Source organism: Electrophorus electricus, chromosome 15, assembly GCF_041902795.1.
Source record: "Electrophorus electricus isolate QZ-2024a chromosome 15, ASM4190279v1, whole genome shotgun sequence".
Classification (NCBI taxonomy): domain Eukaryota; kingdom Metazoa; phylum Chordata; class Actinopteri; order Gymnotiformes; family Gymnotidae; genus Electrophorus; species Electrophorus electricus.
The window spans coordinates 7,429,665-7,444,674 of record NC_137511.1 but is presented as its reverse complement, the minus strand read 5'-3'; the positions used below and the strand labels follow the sequence as shown (position 1 = coordinate 7,444,674).

Below are 15,010 nucleotides of genomic sequence, written 5' to 3'. Positions count from 1 at the left end.
TGACCACAGAGTGAGTGAATGTGGCCTTTTGTTTTGTTCTTTTTTTTCACATGTATTATTTTTCTTTAAAATACTTAAAAATAAAAAACATGAACCTTTTGCAGATTAATAGCCTTACTTCCTGTTGTTCCCATCTTCTTCTTTTTTATGCTTGGCTTCCATTTGATTCAGTTTCTCCTCAAGCTCGTTTATCCTACAAGACCATGCGTGTCAGTGGGTGAGAACCCCCTTGAAGCAAGCGTAGGGCAGCGTGCACATGTGCTAGATGCTGTGCATACCTGGAGTCTTTGAGCGCAGTGGTGTTGCTGAGCTCCCACTCTCTGTGCAGGATATCTTTCTGAGCTTGCTGATAGAGCTGCTCAGACACCTGCAAGGCCTTGCTAGCCTGGCTGTGTGCTTTGGCATGAACCTCCAGCTCTTTGTTCAGGAGCCTCGCCTGTTCATTCGCCAATCACTTACAATGATTTGGTCTTTTAAGCACAATAATAAATAAATACATAAATAAGAAATCGGATAAAGGTTTTGTTACATGTACCTGGAGCTCGTGAGACAGCACAAAGTTACGCATCTCATCTAGTCTCAGATTGAACTCATGCTCCCGCTTTCTCATCTCACTGTCGAATTCTGCCATCAGTTCCTATCAGAAATGATATTATTCAACAAGTCATGCCCTTTTTCAAATCACTGCAGCTTCACCCAGAGCTATACACTGGAAACCAGTTTGTACATGCACTGTCATCTCTTTCTTTACAAATGGAAAAAAGCTGCTCACACACATGCTCACTGCCAATCAGATTATGTCAAATGAGTGTGGATTCCATATTAAACACACTGAGCTGAGTCATATCTGTTAATATTACGTTTCCCTGAACATCCACTCTGTCATACAGTCAACCAATCTACTTGTACATATATTTCCAAGAAGGTTTTAAAAATATCAAGTTATGGCCTAAGTGATTCATGCGGAAATGATTAAACATGAAAACTAAATAAATCAACACTATGTGAAGTGATGCTAAACATGTGAAGCTCTGCCAACATTTTACCAATTTTTTGAGCTTGTGCAGTAAGGCAACAATTCCGTAATTAAAATCACTTTGATATTATGATGTGGCCAATATATAGAGCAGGTAGGGAGAATTCAAAGTTCTGAATAAGAAGGCGTACTTTGAGGAAATTAAAAAAAAAAAAATTAGACGATAAAGTCTATTCTACCAAAAAGTACTCATTCTTTTTCTGGACTAGGGTTAGGGTTAGCTACAGTAGCCACAATATGACCAGCATGCTCAAGGGTTCAGTAGGCAGCAGTTACCAAGAGAAAATGTCAAAGGCAAAGTGCAGTGAAACAAAGAACAATACAATTGCTATTCTTGATTTGACCAACACAGGGCTATCACATTTGGCTGAACATGGACCTGTTTCTGCAGTGCCAGTTCCCCATCAGACTCTTGGATTCGCCGTTGCAGATCTCGTTTCAGTGTCTCATTCTCCTCCCTGAGGCCCTGAATCTCATTCTCCTTCACACTGCATAACAAGAGCAAATACTATTGAATTGGGTGTGCATATCTACACACGACAAAACCATCATGTGACAGATAATACAACTGACCATTTTAATCATAGGTAAAGAGGACTGTATAATTCAAGATGTAGATATGGCATATACAATACTTAGTGTATGCAAGTATGCAAGTACACGAATGCAAGAAAACTGTCAATGAAAATGTCTGAGATTCTTTAACATTTCCTTATTCATCACAACACTCTTTCATGTCAAGCACCATACAAAGCTATGAATGCTTACTTCTGATCCACTTAGTTTTATTAAAAGTTATCAATTAATAATTAGCGATTCATGTAATGTACGGTTATCAGATAATTGTTATCAAAGTTCAGTAGCCTTAAGACACCAAACCATTCCTCACCTCTGCACTCTTTCCAGCTGCAGCCGGTGTTCTACCCCTCTCCTCTGATGCTGAGTCTGCAGATCTTCATTCTTTCTCCTCTCCTCTGCCAGGGCATCGTGCAGTTTAGCCACCTGTATCCTTAGCTCACTCAGCTCCTCCTGCTGGGCGCTGTTGTCAGTCTGGATACGGGCAGCCATAGCATCGTAACACTCCAGCTCTCTGTCCCGCTCCTCCAGCACACGCAGGTTGTGCTGGAAGTCATCCCGCAAGCAGAAGTAGCGCTCCCTCTCAGTGGACAGCTGGCCTGTGGCTGTGGCCAGCGCGGTCTCCAGCCGCTGAACGTGCAGTGCCTGAAGTTCCTTCCACTCCTTCTCTTTACAGGCCATCTGGGCCTCAAGGTCCCTGCAGTCCTGCATGGTTATGAGTGAATGGCTGAATGCCAGGGCATGGCTAATACTGCAGGGACAGGAAAATCTGAAAAGACAGTAAGTTATTAAGTGAGAAACTTGCCAAAAGATTATAGGGTTAAATAATAATCTTTATTCACATATGGCATTAACACCCTATAGTTGTTCAAATATAAGGAACAAATCCAGTGAACCATGGTCAGTGGGTAGTGGTGCCTCTGTGCTTAGCCCTGAGATCAACACCTATCATTCATTATCTGAGGTCTTGGGCTTCCAGCTCAAAGATCGTGTACTATGGCGAGTGCGGCTGGAACATTCACAGCATATATGGTAAACTAGCTAGCTAGCATACCTGAAAAAACAACATAGCTATCTAGCTAACATTGGTTCACAGATAACAACATATTCGGCAAGAAAACCTACATAAAAAGCAGAACAGCGTATAAACAGCATTTATATATTCTCTTATTTTCCTCGCGAAGACTACATACAAGCATATCAGGCACCAGCTGTCTAACGCTAGTGTCCTTGTTTCCAAGGCTGCTAGCGTTGGGAAGCACGTATTATTATTTGAATACAAGAGAGTTAGTTAGCACATGCATTTTACATTGTGTAAAAGAATTATAATGCGCAGTAAAAGGCGACGTGCTGAGCAGGATATCGTACCATTCATTATAGCTAGCTAGCTAGCTAGCTAACCACATATCTGTGAATACGCCACGAATTTTGTTTCTATGGAAACCTCAGCCCGGTGGAGTTACGTCGAAGGGTCCGGGTAAAACGTTTTGTTAAGAGGGGTTCCCGTAACTTCAACGGGGTGTGTGAGTATAACAGTAGTAGTAGCTACTTTATTAGATTGTGTTATTTAGCCTACTTATAGAAATCATTGTATAGTTTTCAAAATGCACATTCTTCGACAAGATAAGTGCTGTGCGTTGCTTCTAACTTTAAAAAATGGTGGTGATATTAATGAAACTGCCCTCATACTTACCTGAACAAAACTGTGAAATGATCTGAAGGCATCTCTTTAGGATACAGCGTATTCTCATTAGGATACGGTAGTATTCTACATTTTCCTCCAATGTATGACATCCTGTCTCATACTGCATTAAATGCTATGAGGGATGTGCTTCCTGAGGCTGCGTGCTAATAGTGCTACACAGCAAGCACAAAGGCCAGTGTGTAAGAGAATACTGAGAACTGGTCTGCACCTGCCCGGAGTCACGTAGGCCTATCTTTTGAATGTGTACAGCAGTCTTTAACAGCTTTTAAATAATGCATTACATACTTGTCCAGCTAACACATGGGCACTGGCACATTATCATCAACCTAACAAAGTATTCTAAACGCAATAATCACTAGTATATCAAGCCACCCACATTAAAAGTAAAATGATCAATCTTATCTGATGTGATTACTGAGTATTTGATCTGTGTTTTAATCGCAAGGGAATAGTACCAGAGGACTAGTACCAGAGTCTGAGACACTGTGCCCAGTACATTAGAGAGCAAAGTTTATGCAAGATACAGATTATCTTAACAAACTATCTGTACAAGATAGTAAATCCTCTTAAATCCTTGTAGAGCGTGGTATTTGTAGAAGAGCATCGGGGTGTGCCTATGAGAGAGAGAGAGAGAGAGAGAGAGACCCAGAGAGAGAGAGAGAGAGAGAGAGAGAGAGAGAGAGAGAGAGAGAGAGAGAGAGAGAGAGAGAGAGAGAGAGAGAGAGAGAGAGAGAGAGCACATCCACATCCTGCACGTCCACCTCCCCTAGATTTAGTTGAAAAGAGACACTCCACAGACTCACCGGAATCCCACTGACGTATCATTACAGAGAGGGGGACGAAGGACGAGTAATGGTTGTGATACTAAAACGGCATCAGAGAAAGACTTTAACAGAGCAAGCATCAATAAGGTATGTAAGATAACTGCCAATATTTCAAGATCCGTGTGTATAAGCTGTAAAGTACAGTTCTGGCATAAAATCTTGCGTCCACGCTGAATACGATAAGCATTTGACATCACATTTAGGCTGGTAAGCAGTAACAGGTCCTTCGAATGAGATGTCCAAGGAGTCGCGACCTTATATATTAGCACTACGAAACGTTTCTACTACAAATCTATCTGTGCCGTGTCTTTATAAAACCTCTGATGTATAAAGTCTCTGATTAGGAATATAGCTGGTTACCAGTCTCTTTTGAATTTTGAAAGGTCACACGTAGGACTGTGTTTATATAGCGAAATGCTATATAGAGATAATCGATACACCGACGATATTAATGGCAACAGTGTAATTAAGCGGATGACATGTTCAAAGATAAAGCTACTTACTGCTGAGGCAGTACTATTCAGCCGATAATAATAATAATAATAATAATAATAATAATAATAATTTTCAGAAAGAAATGTAGTTTAAAGCGAACAGAATTGCGTTCATTACAAGATAGCGCATATTAAGACAAGATTCCCTAGGCGAACTTTATTGACATGACTAGAGGACATCCTATGCAGTCACGTAGGCTGTCACGTATAGTATACGGAGTTTCTGTATGTCGGAATAGCTAGATACGTCAATCACAGATGTTCTCGCTATTATAAACGGAGCAAAGTCTTATATTCCCTTTATCATTTACATATCAGATCTGACGTATTCTCTATCTGATCTGTTGGATCACACGCTGGACCTCTGGGGACAAAATACGCGCTCTTGTCGAGCATCATAATGCAAAAGCAATTTTCTGCAGCTGTTCTGATAGCTGTTGAATGTGGTGCCATGCCACTGCTCTGCTCCAGGGAAACAATTGGAAAATATCAGCAACAACCTCTGTCATGGACATACATCACGTATGCTATTTTAAGATGAGAATAGCGTCAAGAAAAATGGAAGTGTTTGGCGGGGTATGTAGGTCAGGGTAATCGTACAGGTCCGCCTTAATCTCGTCACGGAAAGTTGTAGTCTACATACATACTTCTGGTATTTCTATGGTTTTAAAGTCAAATTTGATTTCAATAACGAAATATTTATTACCCAGATACCCTCAAAGTGTGAAAAATCGAAACAGCTAACTAACTGCTTAATCAAAAACGGTGAAAGGCACTGCATTTGCTGCTTGGGCTATAGTGTACGACTGTCATGCTGAAATGGCCGACTCTTGAGGCTGTGGGCCAGTGTGACAACCTCTGAAGTATTTGAGCTTACACAACACTGCCCTGTCAGTATTCATAGACAGCTTGTATAATAATAGGTAGGCTGATATCACGCAACATTTTTTTCTGGTGATATTACAATACACACAAATCTGGACTTTTTTTTTTAAACTGTGAGAATAATAACATCAGGTTGGACCAACATCACCATTTTCCCAGACAGTTGCAGTGTTCATGAATGGTGAGACATTCCCCCAACCACACACACATACGTGCATGCATGTGCACACATGAACATATAAACACACATATTCAAGATGTAAAATAACATCTTTAACACCTCACCAGTCCAATAAATAACTAGAGAATTTCCTAGAGAATGCAGAATTAGTTCAAGAACAATGACTGTTTTATAATTATGGAATTAGTTATCTTGCTCAAAGGAACATATCTTAGGAAATGTCATGGTCCTAATTTATGACTAAGGTTTTAGCAGTGCGGAGGGAGGGGTTAAGAGGGTTTATCCAGTGGTGTGCCACCACATGCCCGCCTCCAGAACTCCCACATGAGATTGAGGGATGATGAGAGTTCCTCTTACATGTGGACAGACACCTAGGAGCAGCTGGGTACTGGGTACGTTGTCTAACGCACGCTAATGGTTTGAATTTCTTCCGCTCGTTTTCTACTGTGTTGGTATGTGTTAACCTATGGGAATCATTGGTAATGTAATTTATATGATTTACACTGGAAAGGACTTTTTTTACAACGCATAGTATAGTTGTGCTGTGTTGGTCTGGCTCTAGTTGAAGATCACAAGTTTGCTCCGTTGTTTAAGGGGAAATTACACAAAAGGTGTTCTAATTCAGGATGTTTACCACAGACTCTGTGTAAACCAGTGATCTCACAGTTATGTGTTCCCTTCAACTTTCAATCTTAGGGAACAGTCGTGCATCTCTTATAGAGTTGAACCTATTATATCCATGTGCTTTTTTTCCCATCCAATTATATATTTGACTTAACACCCAAGAATTAAGAATGCATTTTTACTGAATACAGAAACACTCAACAAATATTAATGCTTGCTAAGAATGGCATATGTAACAGAAAGTTCCAATAGAGATAAAACACTGCTCAATGCACTGCTCAATGTTTTAATACCTTGACAAAAAGTGACTCTATATATATATATATATATATATATATATATATAAAATCTGAGAACTAAGCATTTCTTTTACTCTCTAAAAGTTTTTTTAACAATCCATCATACTTACTATATACCTACACATTGTGGAATATTTATATGATTACTCGTAGAATGCTTTATTCTGCATACTGAATGTAATTTAGGGATTGGTTGAACTGAAGCTTTGGGAACATGACTCATTGTGCATTTATATCTAGTAGCGGTGTGGTCACAGTGGTGGGGATTGTTTGGGTATCACTTGTAAAGTCATGATTCCACCTTCAGCATGATTGTCTTGATCATTAGGAAACATTGTGAGGCTGATTTAACCATCTGATGTACATTGTATGTTCTTTCTTGCATCTTTAGGAAAATGATATTTACAAATATTATATTCCTTATAAATATTATATAACAAATACAAATTCCAAATAAAAAAATAATAATTATTTACATCATTATTGTGGTCTTAAAATGACAACATTATTTGCACTTGATTAAAACTATAGGAGGGGACAAGACTTACTGTTACGTGCTGGATCACACACTGGATCAACACTAGTAAGTTAATCTAAATTAAAAAGCAAAAAATCTATGTAATAATAATAACGATTAAAGGAAGAACAACTGTGCCATTTCCCTGATGTTGTCCAGGTGGGAACAGCTTATTCCAGCATCTGTTTCTGAGCAGTGATAACACAGGAAAATTTATTCACTGCTGTAAAATAAATTACATGTCAGTGCACTCCCTGCATTGCACAGTTGGGCAGAGAAAAGGCTAACGGCTTTCTGTTTTACTATACAAAAAGCAAACCTAACTGGAACTCAGACAGGAAGGTGCCAATTTTAACATAAGTCTAGTAACAGTAGTGATATAAGGGTTACAGGACCTATTGTATGTGGCCTCAAACACAGCTGATTTATAGCATGCAGTGTGCTATTAAAGACATTGACCCTAGAATACACCAGAGTTGTGAAAGAAAAGCCACTTCAGGTGTGGTGATTTGGGGCAGGTTACATTAAATCGAACACAAGGGAATCTCTTTTGCAAAGTGGCTAAATGTTATAGATTGCAGTGTTGATATGCAGTTGGATACCACAGACATGGGGACTGAACAAAAGCTCAGTGGTCACTTGATTACTGGCACCTTCCTGTCTGAGTTCCAGATGGGGGAAATAGAGCTTTGGCACCTTTGGATTCATTCATAATAGATAACGGGAAGTGAAACTCTCGGGCCACACTCCCTTGCTGGCTCCACATAGAAGCAGGTCAAGAATTTCAGTTGATGACTGCAGATGTTACTGGGAATGAACAGACTGACTGTTTATTGTGCTTCCACATTATTTCTAAGATGCAAATAGACAGAACACAAGCGAAAAATTACAATACGCAGAGAGACAATGCTTGTGGTTTGCTAATGGTGTATTGATTATTTTATGCACGTGACATTTAGCTCTTGGGGGCACAGCCAACCATAGCCATGCGACAGGGGCCTCTGACACCATTTGAAACACTGCCTAAGCAATGTGCATGGCCATGTAGCAGAATCCACACCAGTATAAAGACTTTGATGTTCTCTGCTGAAGGCTGTACTATAGGGTATTTCACCAACTGTTTGTACTTCAGGGAGTTAGGGACATAAACCAATCTACACACTGTGTAGATAATGTACACACTGCTATAATAATGTAAAACTGTCAAAGTACTAGCAATAACAAAGTTTTGAAATATTTTGTTTGCCACACATTCAACATGGAGAACAAAAACAGTATTTTTGAATTTGTAAATTATTTAAAACAGATTAAGGACAAAATGCTTCCTAACTGAGTTTATGGGTCACAAGCACGGCTACCAGTGTAGCCTATTGTACGACGGTGGCAGGTTATACATTAGTGGAGAGATTATTGGCAGGTTACAAAGGTGGGCAATGGTTTTGTCTGGCATGACCTACTACACACTACTCGCGTTCTGATTGGGCCCCAAATCGTTATGGGTACCAGTAGGTAAAACTACCCAGATATCTGCTTTCGCCAGATATGCCAGTACGCGACCAGAGCGAACTTCTGTCGGGCAGCGGTGGCGGAATGTTTTTCCCAAGTGACAGAACCTCCATACATTCACGTAACCTCGTAGTTTGGTTTGTGTTTGTCGCATACTGGATACAATACTGCATACTTCTACGGGGACCAGTATGCAGCATATCCTGAGTGCAATATTAAGTACACAGTATGTAGTAGGCTATTTCGAACATAGCCAAAATTACACTTCAATACGTCATCGGATTGTCTACGAGGTTCTGTTTTTGGTGGTGTGACATTTTGTCTGGAGAGAACGAAGCCAGAGTGCAGCTTGAAAAGGCCTTTGACACTAGCGAACGAACAAAGGGAGACAGCCGGTAAATCAGGAACAAACGCGGAAAAAAATAAATAAATAAAATAAAATAAAATAAAAAACGCGCCAACGAGCCGGAACCAGAAGAACAGCCATTTAGGATGCGAATGCGAAGCGCTAAAGGTGTCGTCCTGTGGGTTTAAATACGCAGAGATTCAACAAGGGACAGGTGTGCATAATTGGATGCAATAACACGCAGAATGGGCTTGAGGAAGTGGTCGTGTGTGTGATTGTGGTGTGTGTCCTGCGGGCTGGGTGCCGATCGGACCGTGACAGGTGACCTTAATCCCTCTGTTATTTAAAAGGCAAAAGAAAAAAAAAGCTTTCGCTCTACATTTTCTCTCACATACTAATCATTTGTTCAGTAAATGTCAATGTTTTCCTAACAGAAACAGACCCATTTCTCTTTTCACATGAAGAGTTTGCTTTTGTGTCTACTCAAAAGATGAAATAACAGTATAAAATAAGTATAGACTTCTTTACTTGTCCATTAATTAGTAAAGCCTAAGTTGTGTGTGTTATGCCAACATGTGTACTCACTTTCTCACTCTCTCTCTGTCTCTGTGTTTGTTTCTTTCTTTCTCTTGGAACAGATCCTAGTGACCTGAACAGAACATCATGGGAGGCGTTGCACTGGACGATGGACCCAGCGGTGTGAAGGCCCCGGATGGCGGGTGGGGTTGGGCTGTGCTCTTCGGCTGTTTTGTCATCACTGGGTTCTCCTATGCCTTCCCCAAGGCTGTCAGTGTCTTCTTTAAGGAGCTGATCAGAGAATTCGGTGTGGGCTACAGTGACACGGCCTGGATCTCCTCTATTCTGTTAGCAATGCTCTACGGCTCAGGTAAGAATTGGATATAAGTGAGCAAGGATTCGTGAGGGCTTATTCTGGACTAGAGAAGTATTTCTTTAAATCAATACATCAGTAATATAGCCTCATCCTGGGAATGTTGTTTGACCTGATAAAAAGTGTGTTGTGTGTGTGTGTGTGTGTGTGTGTGTGTTGTTTATTTATTTTTATTTCATTGCAGCTGCAGTATTATTAGAATATTATTCATAAGATTACTCACAGATAACATTTTAAATGAACAGTGATTTGATTCTTACAGGGCCCCTGTGTAGTGTCTTAGTAAATCGCTTTGGGTGTCGTCCTGTGATGATGGTGGGTGGCCTCTTTGCATCCGCCGGCATGATCTTGGCATCCTTCGCCACCAACATTATTCACATCTACCTAAGCACAGGCGTGATCACTGGTGAGAGTCATTGCCCCCACTTATTTATTATTTTTTTGGTGAGCTTAGCATTTAATACAATTCATGTGTACTTTGTGGAGCCTTGAAACTAATTTCAAAAATAGGCCATCTTGGTGGGCCATAAGCACCCTTGAGCATATAATACAATCTAAAATTGGCTTCGTAATGGATAGAGAGGTATAGATGGACAGAGCTTTATTTTTCCTGGGAGAAATGCATCATATAATGTGTGATGTACTACAGGTTTGGGTCTTGCGCTGAACTTCCAGCCCTCCCTCATCATGCTGAACCGATACTTCAGTGAGAAAAGGCCTCTAGCCAATGGGCTTGCGGCAGCTGGGAGCCCTGTTGCACTGTGCTGTTTGTCTCCACTGGGCCAAGCTCTTCAGTACTTGTATGGCTGGCGCGGTGGTTTCCTCATCCTGGGAGGCATGCTCCTTAACTGCTGCGTATGTGGTGCCCTCATGAGGCCCTTGATGGCACCGAAGAAGACTGAGGAGGACCAGGAAGCACCAAAGACGGAGGACGAGAAACCAAAGCGTAAGCTGCTGGACTTCAGTGTCTTTAAAGACAGAGGATTTCTCATCTACACTATAGCAGCAGCTATTATGGTGTTGGGTCTGTTTGTGCCACCAGTGTTTGTCGTCAGCTATGCCAAAGAGCTGGGCAATGAGGATACCAAGTCTGCCCTTCTGCTCACCATCCTTGGCTTCATTGATATTTTTGCCAGGCCCACGTGCGGCGTTATTGCCGGACTGAAGTGGGTACGCCCACGCTGTGTCTACTTTTTTAGTTTTGCCATGATCTTCAATGGTACCACTGATCTTATAGGCTCCATGTCAAAGGACTATGCGTCTCTGGTAGTTTTCTGCATCTTCTTTGGTATTTCCTATGGTATGGTGGGCGCCTTGCAGTTTGAAGTGCTAATGGAAATTGTGGGAACAGAGAAATTCTCCAGTGCCATCGGTCTGGTATTACTGGTAGAAGCCGTTGCTGTGTTAGTGGGGCCACCTGGGGCAGGTTAGTGTTTATACATCTTTTCTCAGTATGATGTATTCTAAGTAAAGCCATAAAAGCATTTAAAGCGTTGAGTTAAAATTGTTGTTTTTCTTTTTGTTTTTTTTTTGGATTCCAGGGCGGCTACTGGATGCCACCAAGGTCTACATGTACGTCTTCCTGCTGGCAGGCTGTGAGGTGGTCCTCTCAGCTCTTGTACTGTGCATCTGCAATATCATCTTCATCAGGAAGCCCCAGAAACCTGACCCTTCTGCCAAGATGGAGATGGCTGTGACAGAAGCTGAGATGGAGCAGCTCAACAGTGTTCCTCGGGATGAGCACCAGGATGGAGATGAAGGGCAGCCAGAGAATATGGAGGTAGGAGAACAAAGTGTCAAGCAAACAAGAGGAAAGCAGGTGGAGGAACCACAAAAGTCCACAGGGGAACCAGACAAAGCCGAGAGCAGCAAAGACGAAGAGGGTGCAAAGGACCCTGCACAGAAGGACTCTAAAGAGGCAACGAAAACAAATGGATGTGTGGTGGAACCCGAATCTTCTCTGTGATGTTACCATGAGAAACTGAACATGCACTGAGGATGTTCTTGATTAAGGAAGAATATTGCAGTCTTGTGTGTTTTAGTACTTTAATGTTGTAAGCTTTACTGTACTGTGATGAAACCATGTTTTATGGTCCCTTAATTACCTTACTATACTCAATCCCATCATATGTAACACAATAACAAAATCTCATCCTCTTGACCAGTTACAAAAAAGGCTATATCCCTAACAACATAAATAAGACTAGCTAATTAAGTATATGAAGGATCACAGGTAAGCAGTTTGAAAAGAAGTTAACCACTTAACAGATTGTATGGTAGTAATTCTCCATTTTAAATCCACTAGGTTGAGGAAGCCACGTTTTTAAATACTCAGTATGCAGGTACGAGGTTGATCTGAGGAGATGTATGGAGCTACACAGATTACTTAAATGTGCAGGAGTGAGATTAAGAGGAATTAACTCTGGCACTTTTAGAAATGGAGCCACGTCTTTGGCCAGTAACCATTCACAGCAAAAGGGCATCAGTATGTCTGTGAACATAATGTTTGATTCTCTGTTGCATGTAGCATTGGCTACTGTATATTGTGTGTATTGTACATTAACCTAACTGTAGAACATTGTAGTTGAACTAGCCCTGAGTGAGTGCGAGCATAAAAATATAAATTGTTATAGTTCATGTTCTAAAGTTCAACATTGGTCTTATGTTAAGTAACTCAAAATAAAAGGTGTAACTTGTATGATATAGTGAGTAGTGAGCAATCAGTGTAGCTTGGGATGAAATGTTCCTTTTCTTTATGATATAAAACCTGAGATACTATTTATACAGAAGTTGTGTTCAACTGTAGATCTTTGAATATTAATGTGCTAGAAATGTTAGTTCCCCCCCATACAAAATTAAGTCCTAGTTCATTATCAAGCCATTTTTTGACCTAAATTAGATGTTCTAGCAGAGAAACACCAAACCAGGGGTGCTCAAGAGACTCAAGAAGAACCCACTACAGAATCATTAAGCACTGAATTATTTTTTGATTATATCAAAAAGAAAAAGCTGCTTGAAAGAATTGGCACTGGTACCAGTATTTTACTGTTGTTTAATTTTTATATTTTAGCCTGGTTAGCCTTGGTTACAGGTCGTTTTACTGTAATCTACTACTGTTTGTTTTTGACCTTTTATTCAGAACTATTGCTGACTTATAATTTTAGTAAGTAAGTTATGGCAGCTACATAGCTAATATTTTTAAAAGTGTGCTAACTGTCCATCTAAATTTACTTTGACATTTCATTAATAGTAAACCAGCACAGTGTATGTGGGACTTTTGTGTATGCTTTAAAAACTCTTGAGATTTGGCTGTGCCTTAAACTTAAATTACAGTCATAACCTTTAATTATTTTAGAAATATATTTCTGCAGTCACAAATAAATTTATCTTTTTTTTTAAAAAGAGGCCGTGTATGTGTTATGTGCTTGCATTAACTGCTTATTTAAATTCAGACTCCCCACAACCATAGTGGTGGTTCACCAATGAGGCACATAACAATCCCATTAGCAGCAGATTTGTGCCGTATTACTGCGGCAGTCCAGCTGGTGTCCATTCACGAATGCATTAGCTGTCTCTGCAGCTGCAATTTTTTGCTGCCCGAACACATGGTTGATCAGAGGTTTAACGAGCTAACCATACCTGCAGGTTGCCATGGATACTAAATATATTAAACATATGAGATGGGAGGTCCAGAATCACTAACCTTCTACTATATGGCTACTAGACACACAATAAATAAACTCAGGGGAGTGTGTGTGGTAAAATACCTTATTGCTGAATGTGGCTGAATCCCCCTGCCAAATACAAAAAACCCAACAACAAAACAAACAAACAAAAAACAACAAATAAAACAGAACCAATGTACAGCCATGTAACTAATGTACCACACAAAAATAATAAAACAGCATTAAAAGGGGTAATTAATGAAATCTGAATAAAGCACAATTAATTGTACACAAAAATGATGGTATCCAAGTGCTAGCCTATGACTTTAGTGCAGATTCATTTACCACATTTTCACCTTATTCATGAGATGTCCTACCACTCTTTTGGTACCTTAATTCTCTCATACTTTGCCAAAGGTTTTTCTTGGACACTAACATTTCCAGAAACCTATTACTATCTGAGTGGTGACTCAGGCTGGCAGTATACAAGCCCGTTAAATGCTTACTTGTATTAGTTGGCTGTGCTCCACACCATCCCTCCATAGGTGGAGCAGGTTGTCCTTTGCATGTATACCACTAATACGATGGCCTCTTGATTTAGGGAAGAACTGTCCTTTAAAAACACTTTAATAAAAAAAGGCTCCAGTACAAATCCTGCCCAATCTATTGTAATTCTGACCCATTTCCAGCTGGCCATGAAGCATCTCAGGCACATCTTTGTTACTCCTTTGGGAAAATCTTCCAGTAGCCCTTTTCACTAGCATATTTACCACTTCATTTTCCATCTGAATTTCTTCACACTGACAGAGGTCATCAATCACATTCAAACTACACTGAGATCTCCCTCAACTCTGTATGGGACTGCTGCGCCTCACATCGGCCTAGCTTCAAGACATTTCATGTTCTTTTGTGAGTAATATCAGACTTTAGGACACCAAGATTCTTCTGATGAGCCTCACTCTAGCCTATGCACATGAAAGTCTTAGATTTTGCCTCTAGTTTAAAATTCACATGCCAATATCCCTCCTGCAGGTCCAAGGAAGAAAACAGATGAGATCCAGAGAGCAGATCCAGTGACTCCCAGAGAACAGGTATGAGGCCCAGAATGTGAAACTATTAATGGCTATTGAATTAATAATTCAATAGTCCTTGAGGCTCTCAGGGCAAGCCATTTATATGTCCTTGAGCCTGCCTCCTATCTAGATTTATATTGCTTCATTTGAAAACAATAGCAACAGTGCCAAATCAGTGTAATTTCTCAGCATTTAGTGTGAAACCACTAATTGGTGAAAAAAAAGAAAAAAAAAAACACTTATGAAAATGAAGACTTGAACTAAATGGTTTATAAGAATGGCTTTCAGATGCTAATGGAACATATTAGGATGGTACCTAGTCACCACCAGAGGGCATTTAATGCTCTTCTACTGCATTATCAAACTATATTTGCAAATAATTTAAGTAGT

At 40.2% G+C, this 15,010-nt stretch overlaps 2 protein-coding genes across 15 annotated transcripts in view; one reads left to right on the top strand and one right to left on the bottom strand.

The window, feature by feature from the left end:
• Window positions 1-3,609, bottom strand: part of LOC113568104 (fatty acid synthase) — a 45,624-nt gene extending 42,015 nt beyond the window's left edge. For 2 of the 11 annotated variants that reach the window (XM_081698256.1, XM_081698258.1), the window contains exons 1-6: window positions 3,306-3,449; window positions 1,926-2,381; window positions 1,416-1,524; window positions 536-637; window positions 279-436; window positions 119-193 (exon numbers count right to left, since the gene is read on the bottom strand). In XM_081698256.1, the coding sequence (XP_081554382.1) occupies window positions 119-193; window positions 279-436; window positions 536-637; window positions 1,416-1,524; window positions 1,926-2,381; window positions 3,306-3,406 (1,001 nt within the window). In that variant the 5' untranslated portion in view covers window positions 3,407-3,449. Of the gene's footprint in view, window positions 1-118; window positions 194-278; window positions 437-535; window positions 638-1,415; window positions 1,525-1,925; window positions 2,382-2,980; window positions 3,095-3,305 lie in introns of those variants that run through there. The other 9 variants (XM_081698260.1, XM_081698263.1, XM_081698267.1 and 6 more) reach the window with 8 other exon arrangements.
• On the top strand, window positions 3,355-12,580 carry slc16a3b (solute carrier family 16 member 3b). Of its 4 annotated transcripts, none has more exons than XM_035533492.2 (6): window positions 3,355-3,372; window positions 4,148-4,228; window positions 9,632-9,879; window positions 10,145-10,288; window positions 10,532-11,308; window positions 11,424-12,580. In XM_035533492.2, the coding sequence occupies exons 3-6, from the start codon at window positions 9,657-9,659 to the stop codon at window positions 11,846-11,848; spliced, it is 1,569 nt and encodes a 522-aa protein (XP_035389385.1). In that variant the 5' UTR covers window positions 3,355-3,372; window positions 4,148-4,228; window positions 9,632-9,656; the 3' UTR covers window positions 11,849-12,580. The 4 variants fall into 4 exon arrangements, with proteins under 4 accessions (XP_035389385.1, XP_035389384.1, XP_035389388.1 ...); XM_035533494.2 differs by lacking the exons at window positions 3,355-3,372; window positions 4,148-4,228 and adding exons at window positions 6,066-6,093; window positions 7,156-7,207; XM_035533491.2 differs by lacking the exon at window positions 3,355-3,372 and having other exon boundaries at window positions 4,074-4,228.
• Window positions 12,581-15,010: the final 2,430 nt, after the last annotated feature.